Source organism: Cydia pomonella, chromosome 5 (assembly GCF_033807575.1).
Source record: "Cydia pomonella isolate Wapato2018A chromosome 5, ilCydPomo1, whole genome shotgun sequence".
Taxonomy (NCBI): Eukaryota; Metazoa; Arthropoda; class Insecta; order Lepidoptera; family Tortricidae; genus Cydia; species Cydia pomonella.
Window position 1 is genome coordinate 18,564,287 of NC_084707.1, and position 15,779 is coordinate 18,580,065.

At 38.5% G+C, this 15,779-nt stretch overlaps 2 protein-coding genes across 20 annotated transcripts in view; both read left to right on the top strand.

Moving 5' to 3' along the window:
- LOC133517969 (ral guanine nucleotide dissociation stimulator) overlaps positions 1-4,282 on the top strand; it is a 68,601-nt gene extending 64,319 nt beyond the window's left edge. For all 12 annotated transcript variants that reach the window (XM_061851483.1, XM_061851484.1, XM_061851477.1 and 9 more), the window contains one exon: positions 517-4,282. In XM_061851483.1, the coding sequence (XP_061707467.1) occupies positions 517-653 (137 nt within the window). In that variant the 3' untranslated portion in view covers positions 654-4,282. The remainder of the gene's footprint in view (positions 1-516) is intronic.
- A 6,872-nt stretch (positions 4,283-11,154) lies between these two features.
- LOC133517967 (whirlin) overlaps positions 11,155-15,779 on the top strand; it is a 139,396-nt gene continuing 134,771 nt past the window's right edge. For 4 of the 8 annotated variants that reach the window (XM_061851464.1, XM_061851465.1, XM_061851468.1 and 1 more), the window contains exon 1: positions 11,155-11,351. The gene's annotated coding sequence lies outside the window, so the exon portion shown is untranslated. The remainder of the gene's footprint in view (positions 11,352-15,779) is intronic. The other 4 variants (XM_061851469.1, XM_061851470.1, XM_061851471.1 and 1 more) reach the window with 1 other exon arrangement.

A 15,779-nucleotide genomic window follows, 5' to 3' on the forward strand; every position in this document is an offset into this window, starting at 1 on the left:
TCACCACTCGTTTCGAATTTCCTATTTTTCGCACTTGTATCATAATGTACTATTACAGTACATATGGTCCTACTTTACCGCACTAGTGCGAAAATTAGCATATTACGTTACTGTGTTGAACATTTAAAGGGCCATATGTACCTACTGTAAAACGTTGTACGATACATGTGCGAATAGGTAATTCGCTACTCGTGTCGATTTAAAACACTCCCTTCGGTCGTGTTTTAATTTATCGCCACTCATTTCGTATTTCCTATTTTTCGCACTTGTATCGTAATGTAGTACTATTACAGTACATATGGTGCTACTTTATCGCACTAGTGCGATAATTAGCGCATTACGTAGCTATGTCGAAAACTTAAAGGGCCATATATACTGTAAACCGTTGTACGATACATGTGCAATAAGGTAATTCGCAACTCGTGTCGATTTTAAACACTCTCTTTTAATTTATCGCCACTCGTTGCGAATTTCTTATTTTTAGCACTTGTATCGTAATGTATTATTTTGTTACAGAAATGTTGCTGCCGGCGAACGCCAATGTTTACTACGCAGTAAACACGGCGTACAACTTGAACTTCATCCTGCGGCCGCGCAAGCCGGCGCCGGCGCCCGAGCCGCTCGCCAACGGCAAGGCGCGCCGGCGCACCTGACTGCTCTCCTGCTAACGCGGAACTGCATCCGAGGTGCCGCGCGGTTAATAGCCGTGAGTTAGAGAGTGACAACGCTATCTAAAGTTAAAGCTGCCCGTCTCGAAACCGGGCAGTGGACCGCTCTAGTACTTATGGACTCTAAATCCGGCGGATCTGTGACTCGTAATGCGACCCCGGCGGTTTCGAGAACCAAGGTCTATAGGTGCCCTGGCGGTATAAAACAAAACTCAGTATTCTTATCGAGCTGGAGTGCGAGAACTCGACGTATTTGTGTTCATAGTGTATTCTATTTATGCATTTCTCGGTGTCTATAAGTGTAGTTGTACATAAAAACCCTATGCCACCTCTAGTTTTAATTCGTTGTGAATAACATATGTATGTAAATTTGTATCGTTATTTGTATATAGTGGAATAATGTGTAAATAAGAATCTCAAGTAGGATGTTAGTGTCGTAATACTAAGCCAAAGGCGATCTATTATGTCTAATACAAGGTGCTGTACCCTTATAGAGCATTTCTAAAGCTTTAACATTTGAAAACGTTCGTAAACCGAATTTTCCAAAAATAAACATTATAATGTATTTATATAGTGGTATGGGTAAAGTAGACAAATAACTGAATGTATATTATGTAATAGAATATAACCACTAGTGTTTTATAGTATCTTCGTGGCAGTAATCAGTTATTACATGTAATATATGTTTAATTATTTGTACGCATATATGTAACAATAATGTGGTTGACACGCGTTAGAACCAAATTATATATAGTCCTCCACATCGATTTCGATGACGGCGACCTCAGCAATCAAGGGTTTTTCCTCTCATGAGCTCTTATGTGGCTGGCCAGGCCAAACTTGCTCTTAAACACCCTTTCACATTCACAACAGTATAGTTGACCGGCCGCGTTGTATGTATACACATAGGAGGGCTTAGGTCTATCCTTGCGTAGTTGGCGTTTTACGTCTAATGTAGCGAGGCGGTTTTCCTCAAACGACTTGGTAGATTCGAAGATGGTAGATCGCCAAGATGACCGTTTCGCAGCGAGCTCCTCCCAACGTGCATTATCGATCGCACACGCCTTTAGGTGGCGCTTTAGCACGTCCTTATATCGAAGGTGTTGACCGCCGTGCTTCCGCTTTCCCTCTGCTAATTCTGAGTAGAATATAGCTTTAGGCAAGCGGCGATCGTCCATTCGGAAAACATGCCCACACCATCCGAGCTGACGCTGCATCAATAGCGCCTCCATGCCGTACATCCCGGAGCGACGCAGAACCTCAGAGTTTGGTATACGGTCCTGCCACTTAATCCTAAGTATAGATCTTAGACATTTTAGATGGTACGTGTCTAGTCTTTTGATATCTAGCTTGTACAGACACCATGTCTCTGCGCCATATAGAAGGACTGGGATTATTAGGGCCTTATAGACGCTTATCTTTGTCTCAAGCTTGATATCATGGGACCTCCAGACACGATCAGTAAGTCGCCCGAAATTGGCAGCGGCACTAGCAATGCGAGATGGTATTTCTGAAGCCAGGGTGTTGTCATGTCGTATAGTGCTCCCAAGATATTTAAAATGATAGACTTCATCTAGTGGTTTCCCATCTAGATACAGCGGTGTTGAATCAGACTCAGCTCCCCGGGGTGGTTGTTTGAGGATTTGCGTCTTGGAAGCACTTATTACCAGGCCGAATTGTTGACAAGAGCGGTTCAATGCGTCTACGTAGCTTTGGAGATGTGCCATACTGTCAGACATAAAGCACACGTCGTCAGCGTAGAGTATCTCTAATATGGAGACTTTTCGCACTTTAGATTTCGCCCTGAATCTTGATATGTCAAAGACACCCCTCTCAGTCCTCACATTTAGTTGTATTGTGTTGCCACAATAATTTAAAGCGTCTCTCATTACCACTGAGAAGTATATGGCAAAGAGTGTGGGTGCCATGACACATCCCTGCTTCACGCCACTTGTAATCGGGATCTCCTCAGAGAGTTCGTTTTCATGTTGAACCTGCGCTTTCATGCCAACGTGGAATTGGCAAATGAGGTTTACAAACTTCTTTGGGTATCCAGATTTTCGAAGGACAAGCCACAGGGCTTCGCGTGGAACTCTGTCAAAAGCCTTTTCTAGGTCCACAAAGCACATGTAGAGAGGCCGTTGGTGCTCGAGGCTTTTCTCTTGGAGTTGCCGTACAACAGCGATAGCGTCGATGGTACCCCGGCCAGGACGGAAGCCACATTGACTTTCTGGGAGGTGTTGTTCAGCAAACGCACTCAAGCGGGTGTTTATAATGTGGGCAAGGATTTTACCAGCACAAGAGAGAAGCGATATTCCACGGTAAGAGCTGCAATCGGAGACATCTCCTTTCCCTTTATACAACTTACAAATTACCGCATCCCTCCAGTCCTGAGGCACCTGTTCAGCATGCCACACTCAGGATCAGTTGGTACAACTTCTCATTAATACTATGCCCACTATATTTATAAATTTCTGCAGGAAGTTGGTCCAACCCGGGTGTTTTTGAGTTTTTAAGACGCTTCACGGCTCTTACGAACTCTTCAAAAGTTGGTGGCTCATCTAGCTCTGGCCAGACTGGTAACTCTTCAAGGGTGTCGATATAAGACAGGTTTGCACTGAGCGCGTCAGGGTTCAAAACACTCTTGAGCACTTTTGAGAACATTTTTAAAGATTTTTTTCCGTTTTATTTTTTAACGCAACCTTTATGATATTAAATTAAAACGACTGACAATTTGAAATGTCCTCTACTCACTCGTGAAACAGTTTGTACATGACAATTTTACTCATTTGTTGATAAGTAGGAATCTATGTATTAAGAAACACAATGTGCCTAAATTAAACTTTTATTTATATTTCGATTAGAAGTTTGGAGAAATATGATTGTTTTTTAATTGTTTTAAAATACGAGAAAACAGGTAGATATTATAGTGAAACTTAATGTCCAAAATAGGGAAGCGTTTTTATCCGAAACATTGCACAATAATAAGTGCATAGTCCACTTTTATAATATTCTTATATTACTACTTATTTGTCTCTCAATTTATATTCTAATCTAATATCTCATCTTTTACAATAGTCGTCGCTATTAATTACGAAGCCAGCGATTTCGGCAGCATAATTATCGGTCAATACAAGTTGCTTGAACATCAAATCTTAGTTAAATATAGAATATATTTTAAAATAATGAATTGCATGTTACCTGAACCATAATAATTAGTACCTACTCGTTTTTGAAATATTAAGCTGCCCGTTGGATGTGTCTATAGTAAGCATATAATTTGGACACTCGGTTTCGATGTTTGTGCATTGAGTTAACAACACCTCTAATGGACTTTCCATTTGTCCCATACAACAGTTACGTCATGGAGTTGGGATAGTAAAAAAAATGTGAGTAACGTTTGAGGAAAGGTCTCAAAACCGGAAATTTAACTCGATCACCTACCCATAATCCAGTCTCCACCATAGAAAGACAATAGTATAAGATGGGTGTATAATAGCTATTTATAAACATTTTTTTTGTAAATATTGTAACCTGTCTATGTATAATTTTGTAGTTTTCCACCAGTGTCTGCAATTGTTTACGTTTGTGTAATAAAAATGAAATAATATCCACTCTTTGTTTATATTTAATCCCTAATGAAAGGATCAATTATTAGGATTATTAAACAGTGGTAACAACGGAGAAAAACAATTTCCAGTAACACTTTGGTGGGAATTGTTATTCCCAGTACCAAAATATTTTAATATATTTTACGACGACAGCTGATTTTTGATTTAGTAAACTATGGAGGTATCCGTGGAAAAGTAATAAAAAGCAATCAAACACTCCTGTCACTTAAGCTCTTTGTAGAACAGTATATCTGCAGACTGTGGCCATGAGTCAGGCTGTGCACTAATAACGCCATCTTAAAGAAAAACGCAATGTGGGTACGAATGCGTAGTTCAGTCACAACATAGACATACAATATAACTAGACAAGAAGCCGAGCGACCAGGGGTAAGAGAAAGACATATATGACGTCATCATGACATCATAATATGGGGTAACCATGGTCGCAAAAAATTACCCTAAAATGTAACAGGAAAACGATGCAACAAGTACTTAAATTACGTAATGAGTGAGTCGCCATTTTGACTCCCTAACTTGCGAAGTATCGCAAGAAAAATCGCGAACATAATCGCAACTAGTAGTCGGTTTATTTGTTTTTGTAGTAATTTGTAAGTAAGCTTTACTTACCTATTATATGAAGTTTTGAGTTGATATAAGATTAGGTGATTGTTGGAATAAAAATGATAAACTATCAAAAGAGGTAATTTCTTTATTCAAAACTTTTACTTACTAGAAATAATATATATAAATAAAGCTTGGCTATCATGAAACCCAAAAATCCAGTTTTTCGTTGGGTGTTTACAATATTAGTTTTTCCAAGTTTTAAGGACTTCATGTAATCGTAAGTATCATTTAAGATAACGGTCATCCTGTTGATATTTCCGGGTGTTAAAGGTTGTTTACAACCATAATCCTTCAAATTTCTCGAGTTGAGAATATCAAACAAGGAGTTGATTTTTCGTATGAACTCTATTGTCGCTTCCGAGTTTTTAAATTCTTCTAGTTGTAAGTTATCTTTACAATACTCAATTGCATTTGCAACGGACTCACTGAATATTTGGGCAGCCAGTTTGACTTTCATGATCTGCTTTTTGTAATTTATGTGAGCTCCTCTTATTTTGTTAGCCAACTGACATCCTTCGTTTTCTTGGAGATCTACAAGACGTCTTATAAAGTCAAAAGCTATTGTTTTTCCTTCGCCGTCAATTAGAAATGACTTGTCACCTAAAGTGTTTCTCGTAAGTTTTAACATGTGGGGCGGATCCGGAAAAATCGCTACTTTCTTACCTTTGTGCGTGAATACTGGATCTATCAACTCTGAGTTGAATTTACAACCTAATACTCTGGCCATTGAAAAGTTAGCTGGACAGCCGTCAAAAGTTAAAGCAACAATTTCGATCCCGCATTCACTCACTAAGTCTATACACTTTGACCAACGATGCTTTTTGTTCAGCAGAGATGCCATTTATTAGAAAGTTTCCTACGGGCAGCTTCCAGCTTCCATTAAGACAAGTCAGCATAAAAACCAAAGCTTTTGCTAACGGTATCCTGTCGTCCTTATCAACTGCAGTGTCTTTATCCTGGCCGAGATTCATAAAACCTACATATTGTTTACCATCCCAGTTAAGAGACTTGCGTATGGCCATTTCGTCAAAGCATAGACCACAAACAATTTTTTTACTTGGGTCGCTTTTGGCTAAAAGTTTCAGGGCCGCCAAAGATTCTGACGAGAAACCAGGCTCCCCATCAACAGTTTGATACCACCTCGATAATGTTCGCGTATGAGGCAATGTATTGAAATGTTTCCGCACAAAATTGTACGCACGGGAGCTAATGAAATGCAAATTCAGTGCAAATTTGCGGATTTCTGGGGAGAATTTGCTTTTATTCGGCCTCAAAAAATCCAACTTGTTTGGGTTCAGAGTTGCTAGTAGGTCCGCTGATTCTTGGTTAATAAATCTTTTTTTTGTAAATCTTCTAAAATAGCTGCTAACTCCGCATTTTTCTTTTGAAGTCGCCGGGTTTTAGATCTCAATGCTTCAATTTTTTTTCGACGTGACTCGGCTAGAAGCGTTTTTCGATTCAATTGCAAAGTAAGTTTTAATTTTCTAGGTGTCATAATCGGCACTGATTTATCATTGATTTTAGAACATTCAATCTGAAAAAATCAAAGCATACATACATTTCACTTTAAAAGTTAATACCCTGTGCTGCCCTACCTCACGTAGCCCTGCCTAGTCCTGCTCAGTCCTTCATGTCCTGTCCCTTCCTGTCTTAACTGCAGTTTTTTTTATCAATGTGATTCATTGAAATGATCGCCAACAGAAGCATAGCAGTCCAGGCTCCACCAAGTACAAATATAAAAGTTGACCTAGACGCTAAGACATGTACCTACCTACTAACAAACCACTGTTATGGTATTGTGCGACTGGTAGGAACTTACATTAATGGAACGGAACATAGATAAGACTGTGGTGATGGTTTCTGTAATTTGTAACTCGGCGTTTAGATGCAATAAAACGAACCCAAGACCACAAAGCACCACAAAATATAAACTTGCACTCACGAAATTTGTTGTCATGCTGTGCACTTGCTCATGCATAGCAGGCTGACTTTGGCAGTCCATAGGTTTAATAGGTGACGGCTCTGCTCGAAGTCCATGAGATACAGGGAATTTCTAAAAGAAAGTAATCGTACAAAATAAGTTCCTTAATTTTGAATGTTAAGTATATATTATTGGATTGGTATTAAAAGTATAGAAATCATATTACTTATTTAATAACAGCCGACTTACGTGTATGAACAAGGTTGGAACAGAAAACTTTTCAATGAAAGTTCGTTTGCCCAGTTTGCGGACACAATGTTGTTCAAAATGTTTTGAACAAATACGCGAGTATTTGTGAGGCATCCAATTAGATTTTCCAGTTCCCGCAATCCATTCCTTAACTATTTCATCCTCCGTCGGAAAGCTGAAAACATCAAATAGCTTGAAACTCCCGAAATATGGGGTAATTGCAGGGGACTTTTTTTTCTATTTGTTTGCAACCCTAAATAAAATACTACTGAATTTGAATGGTTTACATAACCAAACTTTGTTTTATTTTTAGCAATAATTTACTGATATCTCCTATTTTATCAAGTTTTTCATAATCTAACTAATGATGTAACTCAGTAACTTGGTTCCTGTGAGATTTGAGAAAGAAATACATGATCAAAATACGAAAACCTTGTACTTACGCATGAAATGTTACACCCGCTTCTTTTCGCAAGCTATTGCTTTTGCAGGCAACCACTGAACACCCCACCATGTTAACTATACGTAAAAACGTCTTACACCTCCGTTAAACACTTAATAAACACAATTATTCACTCTAAAAAACTTTTACAATAAGAAAACGACGTTGTTTACTAGCACTCTTGACAATATGATGACAGCTTAATGTATGGCATCTTGCGGGCTTTTGTCTCTTTCACTCTTATAAATTTCTGTATATCGCCATCAGCCTCCTTCCTAAGCTGCCATAACCCGACCATGAAAAAAAACCCGGTCGGTGATAAAGACAAAGCATTGCACTATTTTCTCTTTCCTCTTATAGGAATCGCAATAAGACTATCTTTCTCTATCAAAGAGTGTCAGGCCCTGTTTTGTGAATTTATATGCCTTAGTTAAGATGGCGTCATATCTAACATAACATTATTTAACATTTAGCTACAATAGGGAATATTACGCAAAACTCTGCGTAGGGGGCGCCACTAGCACATGCTGAGACACACGCAAATCGAAGTTTCCTTTATATGTCTCTCTATTAATCTTGAGCGATAAAGATGCAGATAACAAAATTTAGATTTTGGCGTTTCCCAGTAGGCCCTCTGTAAACACACCGCCATGATGCATCAGTCGTAGTGAAAACTTTAAAAACAATATATATATATTGTTTAGTTAATCTAGGGCTTACAATATGTTCTAGTGCGATCGTGATCATGCAACGCACCGTATCTGATCGCACGCAATCCATGTCGCTACGCGGTTATTGCCCAAGTGAGCGAGAGTCTCTGCAGAAATGTATTGGTACCCATATAATCCACGACTATTCTCTTTCCGCACAGACTACGGCGTTATGATTCGATACGCTGATACGCTACGGTTAGTATGGGCGCATTTTTTCACGCTACGTTACTAGTAATAGGAGTGAGCATCCATACTTAGGTTACGCATGATTGTGATCGACAAAATGAAACAAGTGTGGACCCAGCTTTAGACCAGCCGAAGTATAGACGCACTGGCGAATAAATAGGTACAGCTAGCCGCATATCAGAATCGACACTGTTGTCCCCTGTCGCACTTTCTTGTATGCTAATGTTCTAATTAAAAAAATATTAACGTCAGAGCATTCCTGAGAAGTAACCCTATGTGGGATTTCAGGTACATGTTTTCATAGTACTTTTTTCACATTTTCCTTCGTAAAACACTTTTTTTCACTATGAAAAAAAAAAAAAAAGAAATTGTTTTGGGATATTCAATTTGAGCTCTTACTAACGATATCTCTCCACTTGACCTAATAGTAACTTAGAAATTTTGCTCACTCTTTATATTGGGCATTACGCATTATCCATAGTTAATAATAATAAAAAACTGGGCAAGTGCGAGTCGGACTCGCGCACGAAGGGTTCCGTGCCATTATTTATAAAAACGGCAAAAAAAATATGTTTTTTGTATGGGAGCCCCCCTTAAATATTTATTTTATTCTATTTTTAGTATTTGTTGTTATAGCGGCAACAGAAATACATCATCTGTGAAAATTTCAACTGTTTAGCTATCACGGTTCATGAGATACAGCCTGGTGACAGACAGACGGACGGACAGCGAAGTCTCAGTAATAGGGTCCCGTTTGACCCTTTGGGTACGGAGCCCTAAAAAGAAAAACACTTTCACTGTGTCTGGGTTAGCGTTCTTCATAACTATTACAAATTTCAAATTTATAGACCGACTGACAGATGGACAGACTCGCACCATAAGGGCATACCTAAAAGGTATAATAATATATGTATAGTAAGGCATACCTTTTTGCTACCCTAAAAATCATAAACATAGGTGTAAAATGCACTTTTAAAAATTATGATAAGTTTTGCACAAAACAAAAACCGGTCAAGTGCGAGTTTGTTTTACTCGCGCACCGAGGGTTCCGTACAAACTTTGAATTATCTCGTGTAACTATAAAGGCGAAAGACTTTTGAACAGAAGTACCTATACTAAGTATATTTGTGTACAGCGCCATCTATCGGCAAGGATAATTCTCTATCATGTGAACCGATTCAAAAATTGATATTTTATTTGAATAAAGGAGTATTTAATGTAATCTCATAAAAATTTCAGGTGTAATAAACACACGTAAAGTTGGTTAAATTGCAAACTGAATTCGGAAAGGTTTTATGTTAATTAAAAAAAAGTTACCAAGATAGAGGTCTGATTATATTTTTCTTGTAAAATTTACAGTATTGTTAATATTATGTAAAATTTTCATAATTTTTCGTCGGTAAGCTTCGGAGATAAAGGGGGGTGGGGACGGTATTTTTTCGCAGTTTGTTTCCTAATTTTTTTTTTCTCTATGTAAAAAAAAGAGGGTTAGTGTTGTTCATAATTAACTATTCCAAATTTCAAATTGATAAAGTTAAGTGGTTCTCGAGATATTTAGTGATGTAACAGAGAGACAGACAGACAGACGGACGGACGGACAGAGTCGCACCATCTTCTTCTTCTTTTCATCCTGTTACCCCCTGCTGGGATGTAGGGCTCGAACCATTTTCTTCCACTGACTCCGATCCTGGGCAGCTTGGGTAACCTCCTCCCACCCCATCCTCAATACATCCAACTCTTGCTCCACGGAACGGCGCCAAGTTGATTTAGGGCGACCATGTTTCCGTTTTCCGGGCATTTTCCATAAGGGTTCCTTTTGTACCTTTTTGGTACGGAACCCTAAAAATGAGCAATATTGTGCTTGAGGGACAGCGATTGCTTTTTTATTTAAAATAAAACCCCAAATAATTTAAATGAAAGCTTACGATCAGTGAAAGTGAGAGAAGAACACGAACTTACTGCACCTTAAAGACAAACAAGGTAGCAAAAAAAGCCCTTTATCGTCTGACGCCGACCAACTTTACTATAGGTGATACTGATTACGGAGGTGATTAAGATACATAACTACACGTAATGAAAAGAAAAGTAAACTACTTACAATCTTCCATAGAGACGTTTTAACTGAAAACGAAAATAAATTAACAACGAGAAAACTGACAGGTTAATGTCAAATGTCAGGTCCCCGTTGTTACCTCCGGCTGATTTCCTGTTTAATTTCCGAGTTTTTCATTTTAATTTTCATGAAACTACCGTGACTCTTAGATAACTTAAAACTTACTTAGTTTTTTCAGAAAATTACAGCTCAAGCAAATAATCGTCTTTATGTAGGTACCGAATGTTTTCTGTGTTTACACTTTAATCCTATTTAGATAGATAAAGATTATAACCAAATTTGGAAATGAGTATTAACTATAATATTGTTACTTAAGGAAAGAAAGACACTTATTTCTGGAGATTATATCCCAGCAAATAAAAATCAGAGAACTTTTGGATGGAGAGCAAAGCAAGCGGCGAAGTATAATAGTTGTGTGAAAGAGTTAGCATACATTGGCGATGGCGAACACAGCTGCCGCAGCAAACAGCAGACCGCGGCGCTGCCGTGGGCGCACCTGCGTGCCACCACCGGTTGACAGTGGCTCGGCTGAAAATTTCATGGCCAGTGTATCGAGCGGGGAGGCGACCGCGCGCGCTGCGCGCAGTCGCGCTGCGCCGCCCGTCAGAGCGCCCGCCTAGTCCGCTCCTCCGGAGCTCGCGCTGACGTCTCTACACAACAATAACACGCGCCCGGCCGACCGGCGACCGCCATTCATAGCCAGTGCCAGTTGCAAGTGCAGTGCCCGAGCACGTGAGCCACGGACATGTAAATAACGGAGCCCGGTGACACCGCCGCCTCGGACATGTGGCACGACGGAGATGTACGCAAGATGAAATAACAAGGTGAGAATACATAATCACTCCTATTTTTGTACACTGATCAGCCTTAATTGCTATTTCAACATGGGTTTATTTGATGATATGGACCATAAAAATGTTTTTAATTCATATTACTTGTCAGAACACGTAGGTAATAGGAAGTACATAAAGAGGCTCACTCATTATAGAATCCTTAGAATCCCTGTTTGAAACATATATTTCGTTTAGAAAGGAACGCCAAAACTGTACATTTAGTTTCATTTGTGCAGTGGGAGCGGCGAAAGTCGCTATTCTGAAGCTCTACGACTGCCGCAATCAGATTATGGCACACCCACAGTCATAAGACACTAGCTACTACCCTATTTAGTAATCACTCAATGCCAGTACCGTCCCAATAAACAACGTTGCTTCAGGCCAATTTATTTCAGTTGAATTAACCTAAATTGGCACGAAATTGCCCAACATGACATCCGTCGTAGCTTCGTAGCTCTTTCGTAGAACGTCGTAGCGCGGCCTTAATTTATGCACTAGCATTTTGCTTCAAGAACGAGGGCTTTTACCTTGTTTAGGTATTACAAATGGCAATCAGTTTAGTGAGAATAATAACAGTTTTCAAAACACATGAATTCTAATAAGAGTTGTTGTATGGTGGTACGTCAATTACAACAGCTACGTAGCAACATTACAAAGTACCTATGTGCAAACTCACTGCGTGGATCTTCGTTTTTGTACTTGAGATTATATTTTCAGCATACATGAGTTTCGCATAAATCTTATGTTGTGTATATAAAGCTATATAACTTGGCTAATCATAATACCTAAGTATCTTCGTGTCTTCAATAGAACGGCGATAATTTAAACCAATAAACGTAGGTAATTTTGTAGCAAAGGTAAACAATAAGGAGAGACTATGTTGACGATGGCTTGCGTTAGTAAAGAATGCTCATTCGTGTTTACAAGGTAAGGTATGCTAATAGAGCTACTTCAATTCCGAGAACAACGCCAATAGTTCTCCAATTAATGATTCTATCTCAAACGGCCTGATTCGAAGAATGATATGATAAAGATAAGTTCTGGTTTAGATAAGTTCTCATTTAGATATCGTTTGTATGTCGTATAATTGAGAGAAGCATCTCGATTCGGGTAACCAATATTACTTTGACGTTAGAAATGTCGTAGATAGATCTTATTGGGATCACAGCGGAATCGAAATAAAGGTCAATTTTGACATATCGTTAACAGTAGTTATCGATCTTTCCAAGATCTTAAACGGGTCTTAATCGTTCTTCGAATCGGGCCGAAGGATATCTCTGAGGTCCAGAGGCAGATACGCGTTTCGCAACAGTATTGCTTACTTTGTGGTATTGCATTACTTGCATTTCTAGAGATTGTACTGGGGGCGTGCATATTTATTTACATTGAGATAAAGAGAAATATAATTATAACATTGACGTTTTAATCTTTCAAAACGTAACTTTTCTTGTTACCACCCTCTCATTCCCTTGTCTCATTCTACTTATTAGAAACATTTTGCTAAATAAATAAAAGAAAAATTACAGTGAACCGACGCTGAGTGTCATTAAATAATGTCTTTAAATTCAATTCAGCAAAGTTTATCCAAGCGAGGTGATGTACATACTAAGAGACGAATCTTGTTTCTTATGCTTGTCTTGTTGTTTTCTAGTTGTTGTTCTAGTTCACAAACTTGACGTTTAAAAATGACAAATTTATCATTTTAAGAAAATAAAACCTGCAGTTTAAGAGCATCGGAATTGTCCTTTTACACCCTACTGCTGAGCAATTGAGTACGCCACTTATCACGGTTCTGAGCAATACTCATCCAGAAGTGACCCGTAATCCGTAATCTTCCGAATGTCGTCCACCTAATGGGCCAAAGGACACCAAAGGGCCAAGGGGACAGCAAAGATGACAATCCGACATCGACAAACCCCAAACGAAAAGTAAAATGTATAGAGATGGCCAATGCTACGAAAAGGCACGATACTATTTCTATACATTATTTAATTATCGCTTCAATTAGCGTTTTGTATCAACGATTTGAACGATTGCTATCTTGGCTAGTCCCCGCGGCGTTCCTGTCATCCACACTCTGCCTGACAATATGGTCGGTTTAAAATACCTAGTTAAACGTTGGTATAAGACGGCTTATGTTATGATTGTTGTAGACTCTGGGATTTTCATCTAAAAATGTTCTTACTGCAATAACTCTGATGTTTTGCGAGTAAAATATGACAAAGGTAGCTAATTGGTGGTGGATTTATATGTTAGCGACGTTGATTAGCGGGATCGATGGGACAGAATGCGGGGTCGTGCATGCTGCGTGCACGCCGGCGGCACGCGACCCGCTACCCGCGGCCCGCGAGCTTGCCTAATGAGCTCCGCCAATCTACATACCTAGCCCGGAATACTTTCAACTGTTTTCAGGGACGTACGGCCTTAACGCGAATAGTGTGTCAAAGTAAATAATGTTTTTGAGTGTGATGCCCTACTTGCAGAAACATCTTGGACGATTTCAAAAATCAGTTGTTTTTAGGGTTCCGTAGCCAAATGGCAAAAAACGGAACCCTTATAGATTCGTCATGTCCGTCTGTCTGTTTGTTTTTAATTTACTTGTTTGACGTAGATTTCAAAATTTTTAATATTTATTTTCGACTTTTCATTTCCAGTTAGTTTTAGATAAATGACTCCTCTAACTCTTTACCCGCTAGCTCTAACTAGTAATTAATTACTAATTGTACGAATATCGATTTGCAAACTGGCCAAAAATAACGTTACTCAACTTAAATCACTCAGTCAGATCGAATTATTTTGCAACTCAGTAGGTTTTGCCGTTGTGTTGTTTTATATTTCTGTTACGTCGATTGCGTTGCTGTTGAATAACAATTCCCAACATTAAAACAAATATTAGTTACGTATAGAGTGCTTCATTGACGGACGGATGATTGAAACTAATTTAACCGTCGCTCCGTATTCGGGAGACACAAACCGTATACGGTTTCAGCTGGCAGGCTTTACGACTTTCGGTAGTAATTGGATCAGATTTCCTAATAACTTGTAAGCTGAATTAAGAAGTCGTAAATTAAGTTAATAAAATATTGATTTACGGCAGTATCCGGATATTAAGTACTGAAAATTTAGGATTTAAGTAATAGTACATTTCGATGCTAGTGCGGAAAGTATGCGAGTGGGAAGACTCGGGACGAGTGAAGAATGACATTTCCGCACGTGTTACGAACGACGTTTTTTAATACAGTTGCGAAATAATAAGAAAAACAACAAGTACTTTTTTTATGCATGTTCTATAAGACAAACAATTGTAAATATAAAATATTATACTATTATTACCTAAGTATCGTTATTTACGATTATTTGTGTGTCGTATATTGCATGAAAACAATATCGAATGTTGCCTTTGGAAACTTAAAACATTCTTGCAGTAAGAAAAAAGCGGCCAAGTGCGAGTCGGACTCGCCCATGAAGGGTTCCGTACCATTTACTACCCAATAATTATTACATTTCCACCAATATTATATAAGCGACCAGTTTGAATTTTTTTTTTAAATTTATGACGTATTAAAAAAACTACTTACTAGATCTGGTTCAAACCAATTTTCGTTGGAAGTTTGCATGGTAATGTATATCATATATTTTTTTTTAGATTTTTCATTCCGTTATTTTAGAAGTTACAGGGGGGGGGGCACACTTTTTTTCACTTTGGAAGTGTCTCTCGCGCAAACTATTCAGTTTAGAAAAAAATGATATTAGAAACCTAAATATCATTTTTGAAGACCTATCCTTAGATACCCCACACGTATGGGTTTGATGAAAAAAGATTTTTTGAGTTTCAGTTCCAAGTATGGGGAACCCCCAAAATTTATTGTTTTTTTTCTATTTTTGTGTAAACATCATAATGCGGTTCATAGAATACATCTACTTACCAAGTTTGAACAGTATAGCTTTTATAGTTTCGGAAAAAAGTGGCTGTGACAGAATCGGACAGACAGACGGACATGACGAATCTATAAGGGTTCCGTTTTTTGCCATTTGGCTACGGAACCCTAAAAACGCCTCTGCTTGACAGGCGTTTCGGCAGCTATTCCGTTCCATTCAGACAACTTATTAAGAACGGTTTTTCAATATTCAATATTAAAAAATAAACGCGTTATAATGATGAAGAGGTAAGTAATCAAATATGCTCATATTTATTATTTTTACATTAACAGTAGGTTTTTATGTTGATTACGATTTTTAAAGGAAACTAACATTAACACTCATCAATTTATAAATTGGAACAAGTGGAAAAGTGAAAAGCACTAGTTCGCGAAATCCAACTTTCCGCACGCTAAACAGCTACGTAAAGTAGCACTTTTCGAGCAACTGTATTAAAAAAATATTTCCTTCTCCAGAGGGTGTAAAGAAAGCCCTAGGCCC